Raw genomic sequence first — 17,317 nt, 5'->3', positions numbered from 1 at the left:
CTAGTCTATTTAATTTTAAAATGAGATTAAGTGGTTTACCTAGCCTCAGTCTCCCATATATATTCTGGTATAATATTTTAAATTAATCAAGCTAACTAAGCAATAGCCATTGTTTTTTTTTTTACTTGAAATTCTAAAATATTTTCCTGTACTGTATGTATGAAATAATTTTCAGATTTTGAATTTTATTTGTCTGATATAATGTATTGGCTATAGATGAACCCATTAAATCAGGCACTGTATACTATATATAAAATTTAAAAAAATATAGTGGTAGATTTGAAGAAAAGGCTTGTGTCAAAATAGGAATGCCAGAGCGGAAATTATATGGGCATTAAATATCTTCATTGCACTAAAATTTAATGCCCGATTAACAAATCCATCAATTAATTTTATCTGCCACAAAACAGAAATAAGGGTTTTAACAAAATAAAATTTACAAAATCACCCTTTGGTTAGGTCTCTAGATCAATTATATCAGTTGGATGTCTTTTTCCACAATTCAAAAATTTTAAATCTCATGATTTTTACGATCACGGATATATTATTTGTTTTTTTCTTCTGTATTATTATTTAAAAAATCTCATAATATTTTGATAAAATGCAGCTTAGCATAAAGCTTGCCAAAATTTTGAAAGCATTAATTCGAAAACAAGCTAATAATGCAACATGTAATATTTAATTTAATTATTAATCCGTTTGGTAGACAGACAGTACAAATAAAAAAGTTATTAGCAAAATGAAAATTTCGAAGATTGGCACCAAGATTCAATATAGAATGAAAAATATGGAAACTACATTGCACACCATTAAATTGAATTTGTACATAATAAATTACTACCATTAAAATTTGGGAAGCTATCTGTATTTTTCTAAATAATTTATAACAAATTTTATTAAAAAATTAAATGTACCTAACTTCTAAGACCTATATAGTAATCAGAGACCTGTAGACTCAGTCCGGCGCCGTATTTTTATATCCAGACCCCTATAAAGTTTTAATACACGGGATGGGCCTAAAAAATTTTTTTTAAATACCCAGGACGGGCTGGGCCGTACATTTTAAAACCAAATATTTTAAATCGCCATTATCCAATAAAAAAATTAAAAATAAATAAAATATATTTTGAAAAAAATCCGGTCCGGACCTGAAGCTTTTTTCAGAAATAACACTAGCCGTGCAAATGGTACCTCTGCAGGTTTCTGATAAAAATAGAAGAAAATTAAGGAGAAAGTTTTATTTAAAATAAATATATTATGAAAGCTAATTTTATTCCTATCAAATTTTCCATAGGGGGCAATAAAACCTATAATATTTTAAATGGAGAGGAAGGAGGGGGTTTATCCATCCTCTTGTCCACACACTATAAGTTTAATTAAAATTATTTTAAATTATAGAAGATATTATAACAAATATTATAACGAAATTGTAAAAGTCGCTTGATCTCTTATCAATTATCAATCAGCTTATATTTTTATACATTGAATGATATTTTGTGTAAATGTACTTTTTCAAATTTACCCCCCCCCCCCCATTTTCCGCCACTATTTTTTAAGGTAATAATTTTTATTTTAAAAAAATTTGCTTATATGGGAATAGAATTTTTAAAATATGATTTTAATTCTTTCGTAAGAACAATATTTTTATATTTTCTTAATTTTAACAATATTTTTTTTCCAACAAGTATAAAAAAACTGTTAACAGCAATAAATTATATTGAATGAATTCCCAGAGGAGTTAATTAGTTATAATATTTTTTTCATATTTATGAAATATTTTGCTCAAACATTGATTTTTAAATAAAATTAAATTAAATTAACATATTTGAGTGTTTATGTTATAATAATAGTTCTTATATTTAAAAGAGGCCGGGGATAACTGGCCATGTTTTGCTTGTGATAGATAAAAGATTTAAATGTTGCTTTCAATTAAACAATTTAGTACTACTAATAAAATTTATATATAATATAAGAAATTTTAAAGATAATTTTCAGTATTTAATATATTAATTTCTCATATTTTACTTTAGATTATATTTGCTAATTTTTATTTTAGATTTGATGGGTACTCTTAAATTTATATTTAATTATAATATTATTTTATTATATATTTAGATTGATCATGTCTAATCTTAGATCTCCAGAAAATATAGGACTCATTTTTACAAACAAAAAGCTTAAAATAAAAATGACTGTATTGTAATTAAAAATACTTCAATTTAGAATACAATTTCCTCAACTCAACAAAAATCGCAATTGATATTTCTAAGTTCAGTGTAAAATATTAAACAACAATATAAATGACAATGTATATATTAAATTTAAATTATAACCCCACAAATAATATTGTTATTGATAATGATAGAATAACTTCCTATTATAATATTTCCAAAAAATCCATAAATCGCAAACAAAACAATATGATAAAATATATTGATGGCGTATCACCTGAGGAGCAAAATAAACTAGAAATTTAATTTGCAGCTACATTTACATCTAACCTATTTCTATAACTCAATGCGTGTTAAAAAATAATTTCAATCTTTAAAACCGGCATTCAAAATTACCTCAAGATATTTACTTAGTAAACATCTTTAAACAGAGAACATATTAAGAACAGTGGGATTTGGTAAAAATGAAAATTTGACTCTCCTTAGTGATGAATGGATCAATATAAAAGCTGAATGCATCATAAATTTTATTATAAAAACCCCAAACCCCGTATTCTATAATTCATTTGAAATAGGGACTAATTAAAGGTGAATATATATTTAACAAATTTATTAAAGTAATAGAGATTGACACAATTATAACAGATAATGACAGTAATATCAAAAAGGCATGGAGACTAGTAAGAATTAAATATCCAACGATTGAATGCGCAGCCCATGGACTGCTTTTAATGGACATATCAAATAAAATCTTACCAAATAAATTTTAGTTGCAAAGGTTTAAAGTATCATAAAATATGTAAAGTCTAATGACATTCTTTTATCGACATTTAAGGATTAACAACTCCTTAGAGATAAAAATAAATTTATCTCCTTAAAGTTGCCTAACCTAACTCGTTGAGCGGGTATAGTTTTGATGATAAATAGACTTTTAAAAAAGGAGATATTCTACAGGAAGTCACACTACTCAATATTTTACAAATAAAAATATATCTGCTTAATAATGAATGTTTTTTAAATGATCACAATAAATCTTATAGCAAAATGGTGCAGGATAACTAAGCGTTCTTCACAGTTATACGATTTTATAAAAGCTATTTCTACACAAATAGAGATAGTGGAAGCAAATAAATCCAATCTATCTGACGTTCCCTCAGGTTTTTATTTATATTAGGGAGATATTTAACTATTATAAAACTATATCAAAATTCTTGCCGAGTAAAATTATAGAGATCGAAAAATTTATAAAAAACCGGAAAAAATATTGTTGACGGGAAATATATTAAGCAGATCATATATTTGATCCTACATATTGTTGATTAAACTTAAAAGACAATAACTTTTCTAAAAAGTTATATGTTCTCAACCGTGAATAATTAGACTAAGATATTAGATGAGTAGTGGAAAATCTTACAAAATATAATGTTAAAGAAGATTTTTTGGTATAGAAATTCTTTGGGAAGGAGTGTCATTTACAAATCGGTTGACTTGGTGAAAAGGTTAAATACTTTTTTATATTTTAATAAACAATAACTTATTTCTTTTTTTAACAAATTTTATTCTTCAATATTTTATTAGATTTATGTTTCATTCAATATATATCGACACTAGCCATAAGAGTTTTACCAATGCCGCTAGCTAATGCTGCGTCGGAAAGAATTTGGTCGTCCTTTGGAAATCCTACAAAATCTCGAAATAGGATTTTTTTAAAATGATTAGGTCAGGAAACTGATGATTATAAAAGCAAATCTGCATTTTATGGGAAAAGAAAAGCAACTCTAGCAAGTGATAGATTATTCGATTTAGATGTTCATACTTTATGGAATCGTTTTCAACTTCATACAAATATAACGAACAAAATAATTAAAATTATATCATATTTGTTTAAATAATATGTTAATAGACTATATATTTTGAATAAAACAATAAATCAATATTGGCCTATAAAATATTTTAAAAGAAAAATTTCCTGGATTTTCCCGTTATTCCCTATTTTTCCATTTTTACTTAAATTATTCGGGATTCATTAATTATAGTTTCTCGGTAAATTTACAATGATATAACTATACATTTGGATAAATATTCAGACAAAGTTATCCAATATTTAAGAGATTACCTAATTTTTAAAGACAACTATTCGGATAGGTTTTTAATAAGATATAGGTATAATATTAATTACAATTGAGAGAATTTAATTTAAATGGGTAGTATAAAAATCATTTAGTATGTTTTTTAAATTTTTATCTCAAATAAACCAATAAATCTAATGATTTGTCAGATAATTTCTATCTAATTTAAGTGCAGAGATACTGGAAAATCTCTTAGAAAATCTGTTGAAGTAGGTTTTATCTAACAAATTGCATCGTACAATTTCTGAAGATTTCTCTTACACGTTTTTTCCTGTAATTTTAAATAAAGTTAACTCATGCTTAAATTTGTTGAAATAACGTTTTTCCTGTAAAAAAAGAAAGAAAGAGAGATCGGTAAACTACAAATTCTGTGGGTAAAATTCCCTTTATATAAGTTTTGATATATTTTCTTATGTTAAAAACAAGTCATCATAATAATTATGACAATCATACAACCAACTACGCCAACCGGGATAATTGAGATTTACCAAACCAACTACTTCAGCTACTTATCCTTTAATCAGAAATGACAATGACGTTATAAAATTAATTAAATATTTGTATCATTTATTATATTATTCATCTTTTATTTTATATTGTTAACAAAAAAACATTTTTATATTTAATAAAAATTACATTGAATATTTTTCCTTTTTAGTAATAAATGAAATATTTTAAATCATCTATTAAATAGTTTCATGATATCTGACTTCAAATCACCAACCGACCCTTTATTAGATTGTGCAATTATTAAATGAAAATAAAGTATCCCAGTAAAAACTCCTTTTCCATTATTTATTAATCATCTCCTAATTTAAAATTCTCATGTCGATACTACTATCTACCCCTCCCCATTCAATACAACTACTCCAGTCCCACAACATCTTAGGAGGTGACAAATAGTTGGAGTCTCTTCTCAGTCAACCTTGGCAATCTCTTATCACAAGAACAATTGTTAGTAGCTATAGGTTTACGATAAGATATAACATAGTCCCATAATTGTATAGTACCTCTAAGGAGAGACATGAACTTAACAGTTTATATAGTCAAGGTCAACACCTATGTTATACCTCAATAAAATAACAAGTGGGGACCTAAAAACAGATCAGACAATTCTTTAACTTATAATTGGGATTTAATATGTTACCTTTCAATTGTAATTAAAAAACATCGAGATAGAACAAAATAAATGCATTTTGCAATAATTTTATTTTGTTATATGTATATTTTCTATAAACAATTTGATTTTTTAAAATCATTTAATTAATAAAAAAAATTAATTAAAATGTGTCATCCCAAAATTATCAATATTGAATATTGATATATTATTCTATTTGTTTAGAAAAATTTAACCCAGCCTATGAACCTTAATCTGAATTGCTCCTGCGACATATTTAATTTTTAAAGCATTAGTTAATTTCATTATTTTTTTTAATTATCATTTGAGATATGAATAATATTTACTTTATTTTACATTGAAATTTGCTAATTTAGAAAAAAAAAATTTCCTATATCTTAGGAAGATAAATCTGAATAATATGTATATTTCACTTTCTAGTAAATAAAATAAAGCAGTGGAAAAAATAGTAGCATATGAAAATATAGCATAAAAATTTGAAGAATAATTTAGACTACAGACTTGGTATGGTCTCTTTTAGCTTTACGAGTTTAATTTATTTTTCAGAAATTACATATAATTTCTTTCTTTTAAATAATAAATAAACATGAATAGTTCTAAGTAATTTTCTTTATCAATTTTATCAATTATGTATTTATTGCCAAGACGAATTTTTTCATAATGATTGGATTGTCTATCGTTTGTTTTAAATCAAAGCTGTCTTGCTCATTATTAGTTGAAGAAATTTAACGATAATGTTTCCATAATTGATGGGTCGTTTCTACAAAATTTAATAAATTCTTCCTTAGATATCTTTCCGTCTTTGTTCTAATAAAGAAATGAACAAATATTCAAATAAATTTTAAAACTTTTAACATGATTCCTAGTGCTTATAATATACCGATTCTTTAAATAATATGGGGGGGGGGGGGGGTATTATTTATATTTTATCATAAGGATTAAATTGTGGTTAACATAGAGGTTTCTAATGGGCAGGCTGGTTTTATATTTTACTTGCTGAAAGGGCGGAATAAATAAAGAACCAAACCAGCTTAGGGTGGCAGTAATAAACATTTTAAACAAATGGAAGTGCAGTCTTAATGCTGTGGTTAAAAACATTTTAAAACGGCCGGAGGGTGGACAAGTTGATTTATTTTTTTCTTGAATGAATAGAATTATATTATTATTTCATATTGTTGCATGTTATATAAGTTTCAGTTAAAATTTATTAAGATAAAAAATAAAGAGCCTAGCCAACTAAATTATTTTACTAATATTGGGTTGATGAGCTAAACAAAATATTTAAATAAATAAGTGGGCGGGTAATTTTTTAAACTAAGTAGGGTAACCGGTAAGGGGTAATATGCGGAGAGCTACCCCCCCCCCTCCCAACATTTTAGACTTTAAAACTCGCGTTTTATTTGGAAAACACCTATAATTATTATGTTCTTAACATAGTTATACCTATAGTTGGGTAATGCTATATGTCGGTTAATTCAGCTCAATCTTCCGGAGCTTACGTTAAAATCCGTTAACATTAAGGCGTTTTAATCTACATTAGTTTTTTCCAAATTTAAGATGCTATCTTTTAAAAAAAAAACCCCAGGCCAAAGTGACTTTCGGCTAAAAACTTGGTTTAGCCGATTTTTTAGCCGGCTAAAAATTAGCTTAAACGGCTAAAAATATAGTTATTACCCAACTTTAATTATAACCAAGGGCATTAATAGCCTTTACAATACAATCTCAGGGGACTCAAAAATTTTTTTTAAATTATATTAAAATTACCTTTTTTTAGCTAACATTATCTAAAAGTCTTTTTTTTAGCTAAATTATCGAACATTTTTTAGTTAGCATTATCGAAAATTACCTTTTACTTTTTAGGTATAAAAAAAAATTAAAAATTATTTTTAGGGGGCTAGAGCCCCTCGGCCTCTCCCATGGTGACGCTACTGGTCCATCACAACTCTATCATATTTAAGAAAAGAGAATCTGATTAATTTATATAAAATAATAGATTTTTATTATGTAACATAAAAATATGTGAATACATATATTTTGATTATCTTTTACATAAGAGTTTCTTTATAAGTAATGTATTGCAAAAATTACAGCCCCATGTAAAAATCCAAATTTTTATGAGGCCCTAACCTATAATTTGAGGCTACTTTGTATCTGCGAGAATATGGAATTTTCTATAAGTTTAAAGATATATTAGATTACATATATGTGTATGTAAGTATTTTTAAAAACTATGTGAGCCATAAATTTTAGTTTGGTTCTAAAAATTAAAAATAAACTAGTTATTTTTTTCCCCGTTAAAGTCAATTTTAATTTTATAATGTAGACTGTTAAGATATAACTTCTTATTATAAGAAATTTATTTAATATATATTTACTGTATCAATATCTCGAAATAGTATTTTAATTTTATCCTGGCTATTTTTCCTTTCTTTGTTGCCATGTCCTAACATATCATATATAGCCATAATTATTGACATCATTTCTTTTTGAGTTATATAATTGTCCCTATTTAAATCGTACATACTGAAGGCCCCTAAGATAATTAAAGTAACCCATTTAAAATCAAATTGCCAAAGTTGTATAGAAATTTTCGAGATGTACAGATAAATTAATATATATAATTATGATAGTTTAGAATGTTAATTATGTATTTTTTTTTAAACAATCATAAAATTAACAATAAATTATTTACAATCTAACTTTTCTTCACTGGTTCCCCTGGATATGATTGACAATGACAATATAAATTCCCTAAAATTTAAGTACCCATCCTAAAATTTTATTATATTTAAATTTAAAAAAAAAATACAAATAAATAATTTCTATTAAATTAGATTGTATAATCAGGCCTGCAGGCAAAACTAAGGCTATTAAAGCGTTTTGAGCGTTAGGTCTCGTTTATAGTAAGCGCGTATCACTCAAGCGATGCAGCACACATCGCTGGGTAGTTTTCAAATGCAAGCGAACAATAGGAAAATTCTTTAATAACCGCACAATGCGATAAAATAAATTAAATCGTTATAAATTATAAATTTTACCTATCAATTGCTTGCTTTTAAAAATACCCAACGATGTCTCACTCTATTCTTAACCAATACGCGCTTACTAACGACTTAGTTGTAATGTTAAAAGATAGCAAGCCAAAAATCGATCGTTGAAAAATAACTTTTTAAAAATTTAAGATATTTTAAAGACCTTTATAATATTTTTATATAGACCGAGCAGCGCCTAATTTTTAAAAAGGGCCGAACTGTTTTATAAACCAAATATTTAAATCGCCATTATTAGCTATAAAAATTAAAAATAAATACAATATTTTTTAAAAAATCCGAGCCGGGCCGGGCCGTGCAAATGATACTTCTTAAGGTCTCTGGGATATTTCGAGGATTTACATATTAAATTTTTTATCGTCTTCTTATATAGTTTTAATTTCTAATATTTCCATATTTTAAAGTATAATGGATGTGATATTTTATATTTTTAAAACTACTCTATGTAAGCTTTATAAATATCAGTTACTTGCAAAGGTACCATTAGCACGGCTCTACCCGGCCCAGATTTTAAAATTTTTTTGGCCTGGTCAGGGTTTATAGGCCAGGCCCGGATTTTAAAAAATAACTTATTATACATTTTACAGACGTTTATCAGCGAATATGAATTCTATATATATAATAATATTTTAAATTATTTTATCTCCCCTTTTGTAGTAAAAGATGTGAATTTGAATCACCGCATTTATTATTCGACTGGTCGATAGTAATCCCCTTATTTCCTGTTGCCCTTGTAATTTAATATAGTCTTTTTTATAAGTAACGGTCATTTTGCGCCTTTTATCTGGCAACATATGTACTTTGAATTTGAAACAGAGAAAAAGGGAGATAAAATGATACTTATCTAAAATATATTTTCCTTAAAAAGTATATTATATTTTGAATGAGTATATCTTTGTTTTTAATTTGATTGAATTTTACCTAGAATGATTAATTGTATAATTAATTTGAATTATTTTCTAAGAATCGAAAAAATTGAAATAGGAAATATGATAAGTGAATGAATGTGATATATTGTTCTATGATACACAATTTTTAAATATATTTTATTCATCTTTTTTAGATTATAATAATGACGATTTTAAATATTCAGCTTTAAAATATTCGGCCTGTCTGAGTATTTTTTTAAAAGAATTCTTAGGCCCGGCCCGGTTATATATTTAAAAAAAATACGGCCCATCTGTGTACCCGGTCCGGGTCTGTAAGTCTTTAAAAATTTATAGTTAATTTTTCATTATAATGACTTACCAAACTCAATTTCTCAAACATCCGAACTATATTGTATGTAATAAAACTAAGGCTTCGTTTATAGTATCGCGATATCATTTCAAGATATGGGCAATGTTTTGCTAAGCGATACCATAGCTGTAAAATTTAATACTATGTATTTCGTTCGCGATGCCACAATATTTTCGTTGTTATTATAAGCGAAGCCTGCATGCCGCATTCATAGTAATCAAAATGCAACCTGATATAACAGCTAATCGAGTTTAATATTTTTTTAATATGATCATTTTTTTATTAATATTTAATTCTTGATTTTTTTATAATTAATAAAATTAAATCTAAAGTTATACTAGAAAAATGTTCTGAGTATAAGATTTTATAAACTCGATCTGTTCTCATTTTGCGGTTGATCGCCTTAACTATAAATGAGACTTAATGATAGATTAAAATTATTTATCTTAAAAATAAGATAACTTTGTTTTCGTCGAAAACGTCGAAAATGATTTCGGAAAATTGCGTCGAATTACCTTCGGGAAAAAATTGTGTGTACATTTTTTGAAATTCCTAAAAAAAATAATAACTAATATATTAACTTCCTAGATTAATAAACAATTTAACTCAATTTATTTGAAACACATTTTAATATTGTTTATACTTTATTTATTTAAATTATAAATAGGAAAAAAATTCAATATATTTGCTTAATTTTTAATTTGGCGAAAGTTAACTCATTCCAATTAAAATATTAATTTTAATTCCTTTTATATATTTTATTATTTTGTTACCTTCTTTACCTTCACTATATTTCAAAATTAAATAGATTTGAAGAAAGAGATATTGGGTATGTTTATTATGTAGTCTATATGCTAAGTACTGTTGGGGAGAATGACTTGATAAGTATGGGTAGGGTAGTAAGGTTTAGATATTCTTGAATTAGTTTAGAGAAATGTGAAACAAAAACAAACAAGAGAAGAATTACGCAAAAGATTTGGGATAGATGTGATAAGTGAATAGGTTAAGATAGTTTGGACATGTTGAACAAAAGGTCACCGAAGATTGGATATACCCAAATAAATAGAAGGGAAACCCAAAGGAGACCAAAAACAATATAGATGTGGTGAGTATGGATCAAAAGACTGCGTAATATGAAAGAAAGCTGTTTAAATTTCCTTTTATCTATACATCAGATGAGCGGTTTGATTTCAACAATTAATAAGGTCCAACCCCAATTTTTTTTTACAAGGTTGACTACCCCATCTCACAAGAAAATATTATAAAATACAATGAATTATTACCGAACACGAAGACTATGTGATTAAAGGGCTTCCATCAAAGTAGTTAGTGATTCCTGACAGAGTTGGCAAGGAATCAAATAATATTTATAAGAAAACTCAATATGGAATCATAATGCTCACATCGATGTTTTATTTAAATTCAGTTTTCCAAATAAAATTTTTTTTCATTAATCTGCAAATTTATTACAAAAAATACTTTTTGGAATTTTTTGGAAGGGTAGCCATTTTGAGAATGTGGATTCTTATATCCGTCAGCATGGGCTTATCCCTTGTTATCGAAAATATCACAAAATAAAGAAAATATTTGATGAATACAATATAAATTCCTTTATCGATGAAAAATATTCGCATTGTTAAAGTGGTTACATTTTTTTAAAAATAACTGTAATTGGTTACCTTTGAAATGATGTAACTAGCAACTGTAACTAGTTATATTTTCTGAAATGTAACTACAAAAGTAATTAGTTACTTTTCAAAATATGTTAAGTAGTATATATATATATATATCTCTTATTATCTTTATATGATAATTTCCGAAAATCGAAATTACTTTTATTATTCGAACTAATACGAGTAAATAAATTTGTTTTTGAATGGTCATAATATAGTGAAAAACTAGCAAAAATTAGTTAAACTTAATATTTTACGAGAAATAAATATTTTATTGCATTATTTATATATTTTTTTGAGTGCGTGTTATTTATATATCTTTTTCGGTGCAAATATATATACTATGATACTTTTTCAATAAAATATTTCAGTAAAGTTATTTCTATAATTAAATCATGTTTTCATTTAATCCTTTGATTAAAATTTTGTATTAATAAAAAAATTATACTAAAAAAATGATAAGTTATATAAATTATTTAGAAGTACTATCTGTAATTAGTTACTTTTCAAATTTAACAGTAACTGGTAACTTTTTAAATAATGTAATGTAATTAATAAATGTAACTATGACCTTTATGTAACTTTTAACAACACTAAAAAATATTATCAATATTTTTGAAGGAAGTGAAGTATATTATTAGATTGGAATTAGTTAACTTCAGCCTTTAGCTTAGCATAACCTAAATTACTATTCACTAATTTAAATTTTAACGTGATATATGTACAAATAATTTTATAAATTTACACTAACTTTTTTGTGTAATTTACCATCTGGGCATTCTCTGATATAATTTTCGTACCTATTTTTATATAAAATTAGAATTTCATTTGTTTTAATAGTCCCTTTCAATATGAAAATATTGAATAAAAAATATATATTAATGTATAATTTTTATATGTTCAAATTATTATATATTCAAATTATTATATGTTCAAATTATAATATATATATACTTTATGTTAATTTTTTTTAGATATATAGGATTTTGCAAGAGTTAAAAATTAAGTTGTGCTCAATTCAAAATGGCAGGCCAGTCAAGCCAAAAAAATGTTTTCAGCTCATCTGAATATTCAAAAAATATATAATGTTTTTTAAGTTGATTTTTTATAAAATTTGCAATTCAAATATTTGAAAGTAGGATTGCCATTAAGATTATCACTTTCATTATTTAAGCATAATTAGATTCTGTTTTAGTTTTATAAACCTTTTTGTTTTCGTTTAAAATTATATTTTTTAAAAAATCATTTTGAAATAAGGAAAATAAGTTATAGAACTCTCTATAAGAATAACATTTGCATAATTATCACGTCGGAGAAAATATATAAGGGCATCATTCTAATACCTAAATCATTTTTATTTTACCCAAAAAAGGAAACCCTTGACCGAGATAATATGAACCTTTGTATTATTTTTTAAAGTACCCATTATAGCTGAGTGAATTTTACACTTGCAATTTTTTTCATAATAAAATTTGAAAGATATTTAAACTAAAAGTAAAAACACAATTTTAAACTAAATTTAAACTTTTTATAACGATAAAAAAGCCATTAGAGCCAATATGGCCTGAGTTGTGTTTCCCCTACGATTACACTATTGATATTTAGAAATAAATCTGAACCCTAATAATAATGTTTTAACAAAAAAATTCGAGTGAAATGTATATAGGAATGGCTCAATTAATTTTTAAAAAATGAAATATTTCATTATACTCAAATCCTGTGTTTTATTTTTAATTATTTATAATAAATTTACCATTCATTGATTTCCTTTCTGTTGACTTGTAAATATAAAAAAAATATTTTTAAAAAAAAGATCATTAAAACAAATATATAATATTTGACTTTTTTTAAAAAAAGAAGATAATGTATTTTAACCAGAATCGTTTATAAAAGAAAAGACTAAAGTTAATAATGCAAGTAGAACGAAATCATCAAAGATTACCAAAATTTACATTCTAAAATTTAATCACATGATTAACTTAGGAATATAAAATAATAATCCATTCCTATCAGGTCAATTCAGAGAAACGTTTACTAAGAAACTATTAGCAAAAATTTTATCGCAAAGGAATTTTAAAGCAAAAGTAGTATTGCTAAACCAATTCCATGCATTATCCGGTCAAATATTTACAGCGGAGACAATATTGCGAACCTATTATAGCTAATTTGTTTCCACATTTTTTGCATGCATTCCAAGTATTTTTTTTTACATAATGTACATAGATATAACTTTCTGATATAATAACATTCTGATTCAAGATTTTGGCCACCCCCCTTCTGACTTTTCCCCATTTTAATAAATAAAAATAACAGCAAAGTTATGATTAAAAATAATTTCAAAATATTTTATTAGATAAGATAAGTTTGTCATGGCTTCTAAAGAAGGAGGGAATTAGGGATATTGTACAAATAAATCATTATTCTATTAGATAAGATAAGTTTGTAATTGCTTCTAAAGAAGGAGGGAATTAAAGATATTGTACAAATAAATCATTTGTATTCCAGTTTATATTTTTTGTTTTTATATGTGACTCAAGCTCCGTGTTTACCTAAGATTATAAGTGCCTATCAATATGATTATCTATTATTCAACATCATCTTCATCTTACTATCCTCCTATGTCGTTACAATTTAAAAAAACAGAATGATTACTTTTATACTCATTTATTTCTAACAAAATAAAATTAATACAAAATCAGGAATTTGTATTAAAATAACAAATAAAATATAATATATATGTAAAATATAATAGCTAATAAATATGTTAAAAAAGAATCAGTCAACAAGGGTAAATAAATTTATATTAAATAAAAAAAATTCCAGACCTAAAAAAGAAGGAAGATGTTTATATCGGAACATCGGGCCCCTTTATTTATACATTTTTTTCTGGGTGAATTGATACCTTATAGGGACAGACATGTAAAGATTTTTATAATAGTTCTATGTAGATATCCTGTAACATATTAATTATTTAATTAATATGGTTTTATAAAATAAACTTAATAATTATCACGGGATTGCATTCGCTATATTGTTTTCACGATAATAGTTTTCGCTATATTGCCTTCGCAATAATGAGTTCGCCATAAAATTTTGTTTCGCTGTTATGTATAAACTTAAGTTTTCACAATAGTTTCCCTAAAAAATTTGCGATATAGTCTTCTAGTATTCGCGAATGTGGACTCGCTATAAAGGTTTCGCTCTCACTAGAATAAATATTCGAGATAAAAGTATCTCCCTATAGTTTTGCCTATCGATATGGTACCTTCATTCACAATATTAAAAAATAGAAGTTATTGAGGTTTGCAATCGGCGGTTTAACCCGAAACCCTATGATGCCATTTTAAATTTTTTAATCCCGCTCATGGACTTTAAAAAAAACTTGACCCAGCTTATTTTCATAAAAAATTTTATCCCATCCAAAGTTTCAAAATTATTTGATTAATTGATTTGGCTCTATATTTATTCTATTTTGATTTAAATTTATAAAATTTGCATTATAAAGCAAAAAATTATTTTTAATGTACTTCGCCCGAAAGTTTTAAATTTACCCGCTCTCCCATTGTTTTAAAAATTATAACTGCCCTTTGTAGACTTCTAATTTAAAATTTGTATTTTTCGTTATATTAAAATATAAATTGGATATATTAACTTACAATGAGTAGATTTCTCCAAGTCTTTTAGTTCATCCTTACGAATTTTACTAAATTTTTTGCCCATTCAATTTTAAAACATTAAATTATTTTTTTTACAAAGATTTAAAAACAATATTAAACTAATAGTGTTTGAAATATCCTTCACTTTATTTTTTTGATTTACTTGTTATTTAAAAATTATTGAATTCTAGAAGTATGTCATTTTGATTAAATATTTCCAAATTTATAAAAAAATCTTATTAAAGTTATCAAATATTTATGAGAATAAAAATTGCTTTAGGGATTGTATTATATTTTGTCAATTTTTTTAAAATAAATTTATAATTTTAAATGAAAGTTGAATAAATTTTTTGACAAATAACAGAACCTTAGTCTTGATAAAAATTTAACATTTTGATATTTTAAGCTTGCAATAAATCTTCAATTCATAACGGGCTTAGAGGCATAGAACAATAAAAAATTTTTTTAGAGTTAACAGATACTTATCAAAATTAAGTTTATAACTAAAAACATTAAAGTTCAACAGCTGATATAATTTAAAAATTTTCTAGATTTAATCGTTAAAAAGCTACGGGATTACTTAACATTACATTTTCCGAGTGTTTTGAGTATAAAAAGAAGTGTAATGGCCTATATACTGAAACAAGAATAGCTTAAGAGGTCTTTAATTTATAGTCCAGACTTTAATCCATGTTTATCCTAAATACATATTTTTATCTTGATAATTTAGGTAACTATTTATATATAATATATTTATCTTATAATATTATTCATATTTAGTATAATAAAGGAATTAAATTAAGTGACTTTTGTTTAATTTAATAAAAGAAAACTTGCCCATCCCAATCGATTTATTTTTTAAATATACAAAAATATCCACAATATATAGATTGGCAGGGGTAATAAGATCACAAGTATTTTAAAATATAGCTGGTTCTTTTCTTAAATAATCAAAACATAAAGATTATATACATTATTTATCTTTTTTAAAATCTTATTCCAGAAAAATAAGGAAACTCTGATTTAATCAATTTTTTTATTTCTTACATTGTTATAAAGTAATATCTCAAAAATATGCTACAGGTATCTTAGACTAAAATATTATACATCAGTTTACAGGAATCTAAAGCATTTGTTTATTCTCGCTAGTTAAAAAAAATGGGGTTTGTTTATATTGCTAAAACAAAAATTAGGAATCCAGATTATATTTCTTAGGTATTTTTTTTGCAATATTTAAAAAATATTAATATATGCTAGGGAAGTAGACTCTTATATTTAAATTGAATTATTTTAAAAATTGGGAAATTATGAGTTGTTAAAAGATACTTTTTAAATGGATCTAGATATAGATACGTCTAAAATAATATCTAGATACAGATTATTTAATCAAAAATCTATCTAGATACAGATACCACATTTTTATATCTAGAACAACTCTGGAAATTATTAAGATTACGAAATTTGAAATAATCTCCATTAGATTAACTTGAAACAAATATTATTAGTTAAATATGGATGAATAATAAAAATAATTCAGGTGTTGTTTGTACTTTTAGTCACTTGCATGTTAAAAATTATCTTTAAATCATTTGTAGGATAGAAGCAAGTTTCATTAATCGCCCATCAACCTTAGGAGTTTTATAGTTAGTGTATATATAAACGATGTAGGGGTTCATTTGCCTCCATATATTTTTAAATGGTTCGCATCTAAGGGGGTAAAATTTTTCTTCGCTATATTTGTAAGAATGGGGTGAATGCTTCGATATAACTTCCAAGGGTTTTATCTCATGAACATTAAGATTATGTTAAAAGGTATAGGTACGATGCTGGAAATAGATTTGCACATAACTTGTTCTAATTAATAAATTGTAAGCTAATTAATTTCAAATTCAGAAAGGGAGAATTTTCCCTTGATTCCCTACCCCCTGGCTCTGTCTATGTTCTAACTAGACTATGTTTTCTGTATATATACTTAGCAAATATTGTTTATATCAGAACTATCTAAATCTAGTTATCAGGTCAATGTAATTATAATAAAATTAGTTCTATATTTTAAGCATCATATAAGCTATAATTTCATTAAATTATATTGTTCATAGGCAAAATTGTTATTACTTATTTGCAAAGCTATATAATATAGTGGTTATAATCGCCAAAATATTTGGTTATATAATGATGGTTAAACTTGAGGATCAGAGAATTTCTACACCGGATAAAATTGTAAGAAAACCTATCGTTTTAGTGATACTTTTGATGAAATT

General features: G+C 25.2%; 1 protein-coding gene across 4 annotated transcripts; it reads right to left on the bottom strand.

Annotated features, from left to right (window-relative positions):
* Positions 1-6,047: 6,047 nt before the first annotated feature.
* Positions 6,048-15,195, bottom strand: LOC135929794 (neurocalcin-delta A-like). Of its 4 annotated transcripts, XM_065466512.1 has the most exons (9): positions 15,057-15,195; positions 14,400-14,665; positions 14,226-14,353; positions 13,154-13,178; positions 12,152-12,200; positions 10,190-10,279; positions 8,131-8,209; positions 7,814-7,971; positions 6,048-6,245 (listed from the first exon to the last, which is right to left on the bottom strand). In XM_065466512.1, the coding sequence occupies exons 3-9, from the start codon at positions 14,257-14,259 to the stop codon at positions 6,150-6,152; spliced, it is 531 nt and encodes a 176-aa protein (XP_065322584.1). In that variant the 5' UTR covers positions 14,260-14,353; positions 14,400-14,665; positions 15,057-15,195; the 3' UTR covers positions 6,048-6,149. The 4 variants fall into 4 exon arrangements, with proteins under 4 accessions (XP_065322584.1, XP_065322583.1, XP_065322585.1 ...); XM_065466511.1 differs by lacking the exons at positions 14,226-14,353; positions 14,400-14,665 and having other exon boundaries at positions 15,057-15,172; XM_065466513.1 differs by lacking the exons at positions 14,226-14,353; positions 14,400-14,665 and having other exon boundaries at positions 10,190-10,242; positions 12,169-12,200; positions 15,057-15,172.
* Positions 15,196-17,317: the final 2,122 nt, after the last annotated feature.

Source organism: Gordionus sp. m RMFG-2023, chromosome 5 (assembly GCF_954871325.1).
Source record: "Gordionus sp. m RMFG-2023 chromosome 5, tfGorSpeb1-WG-v2, whole genome shotgun sequence".
In the NCBI taxonomy this organism is placed as follows: domain Eukaryota; kingdom Metazoa; phylum Nematomorpha; class Gordioida; order Chordodea; family Parachordodidae; genus Gordionus; species Gordionus sp. m RMFG-2023.
Note: the sequence above shows the minus strand (reverse complement) of the source record. Positions and strands in the feature narration are given on the sequence as shown.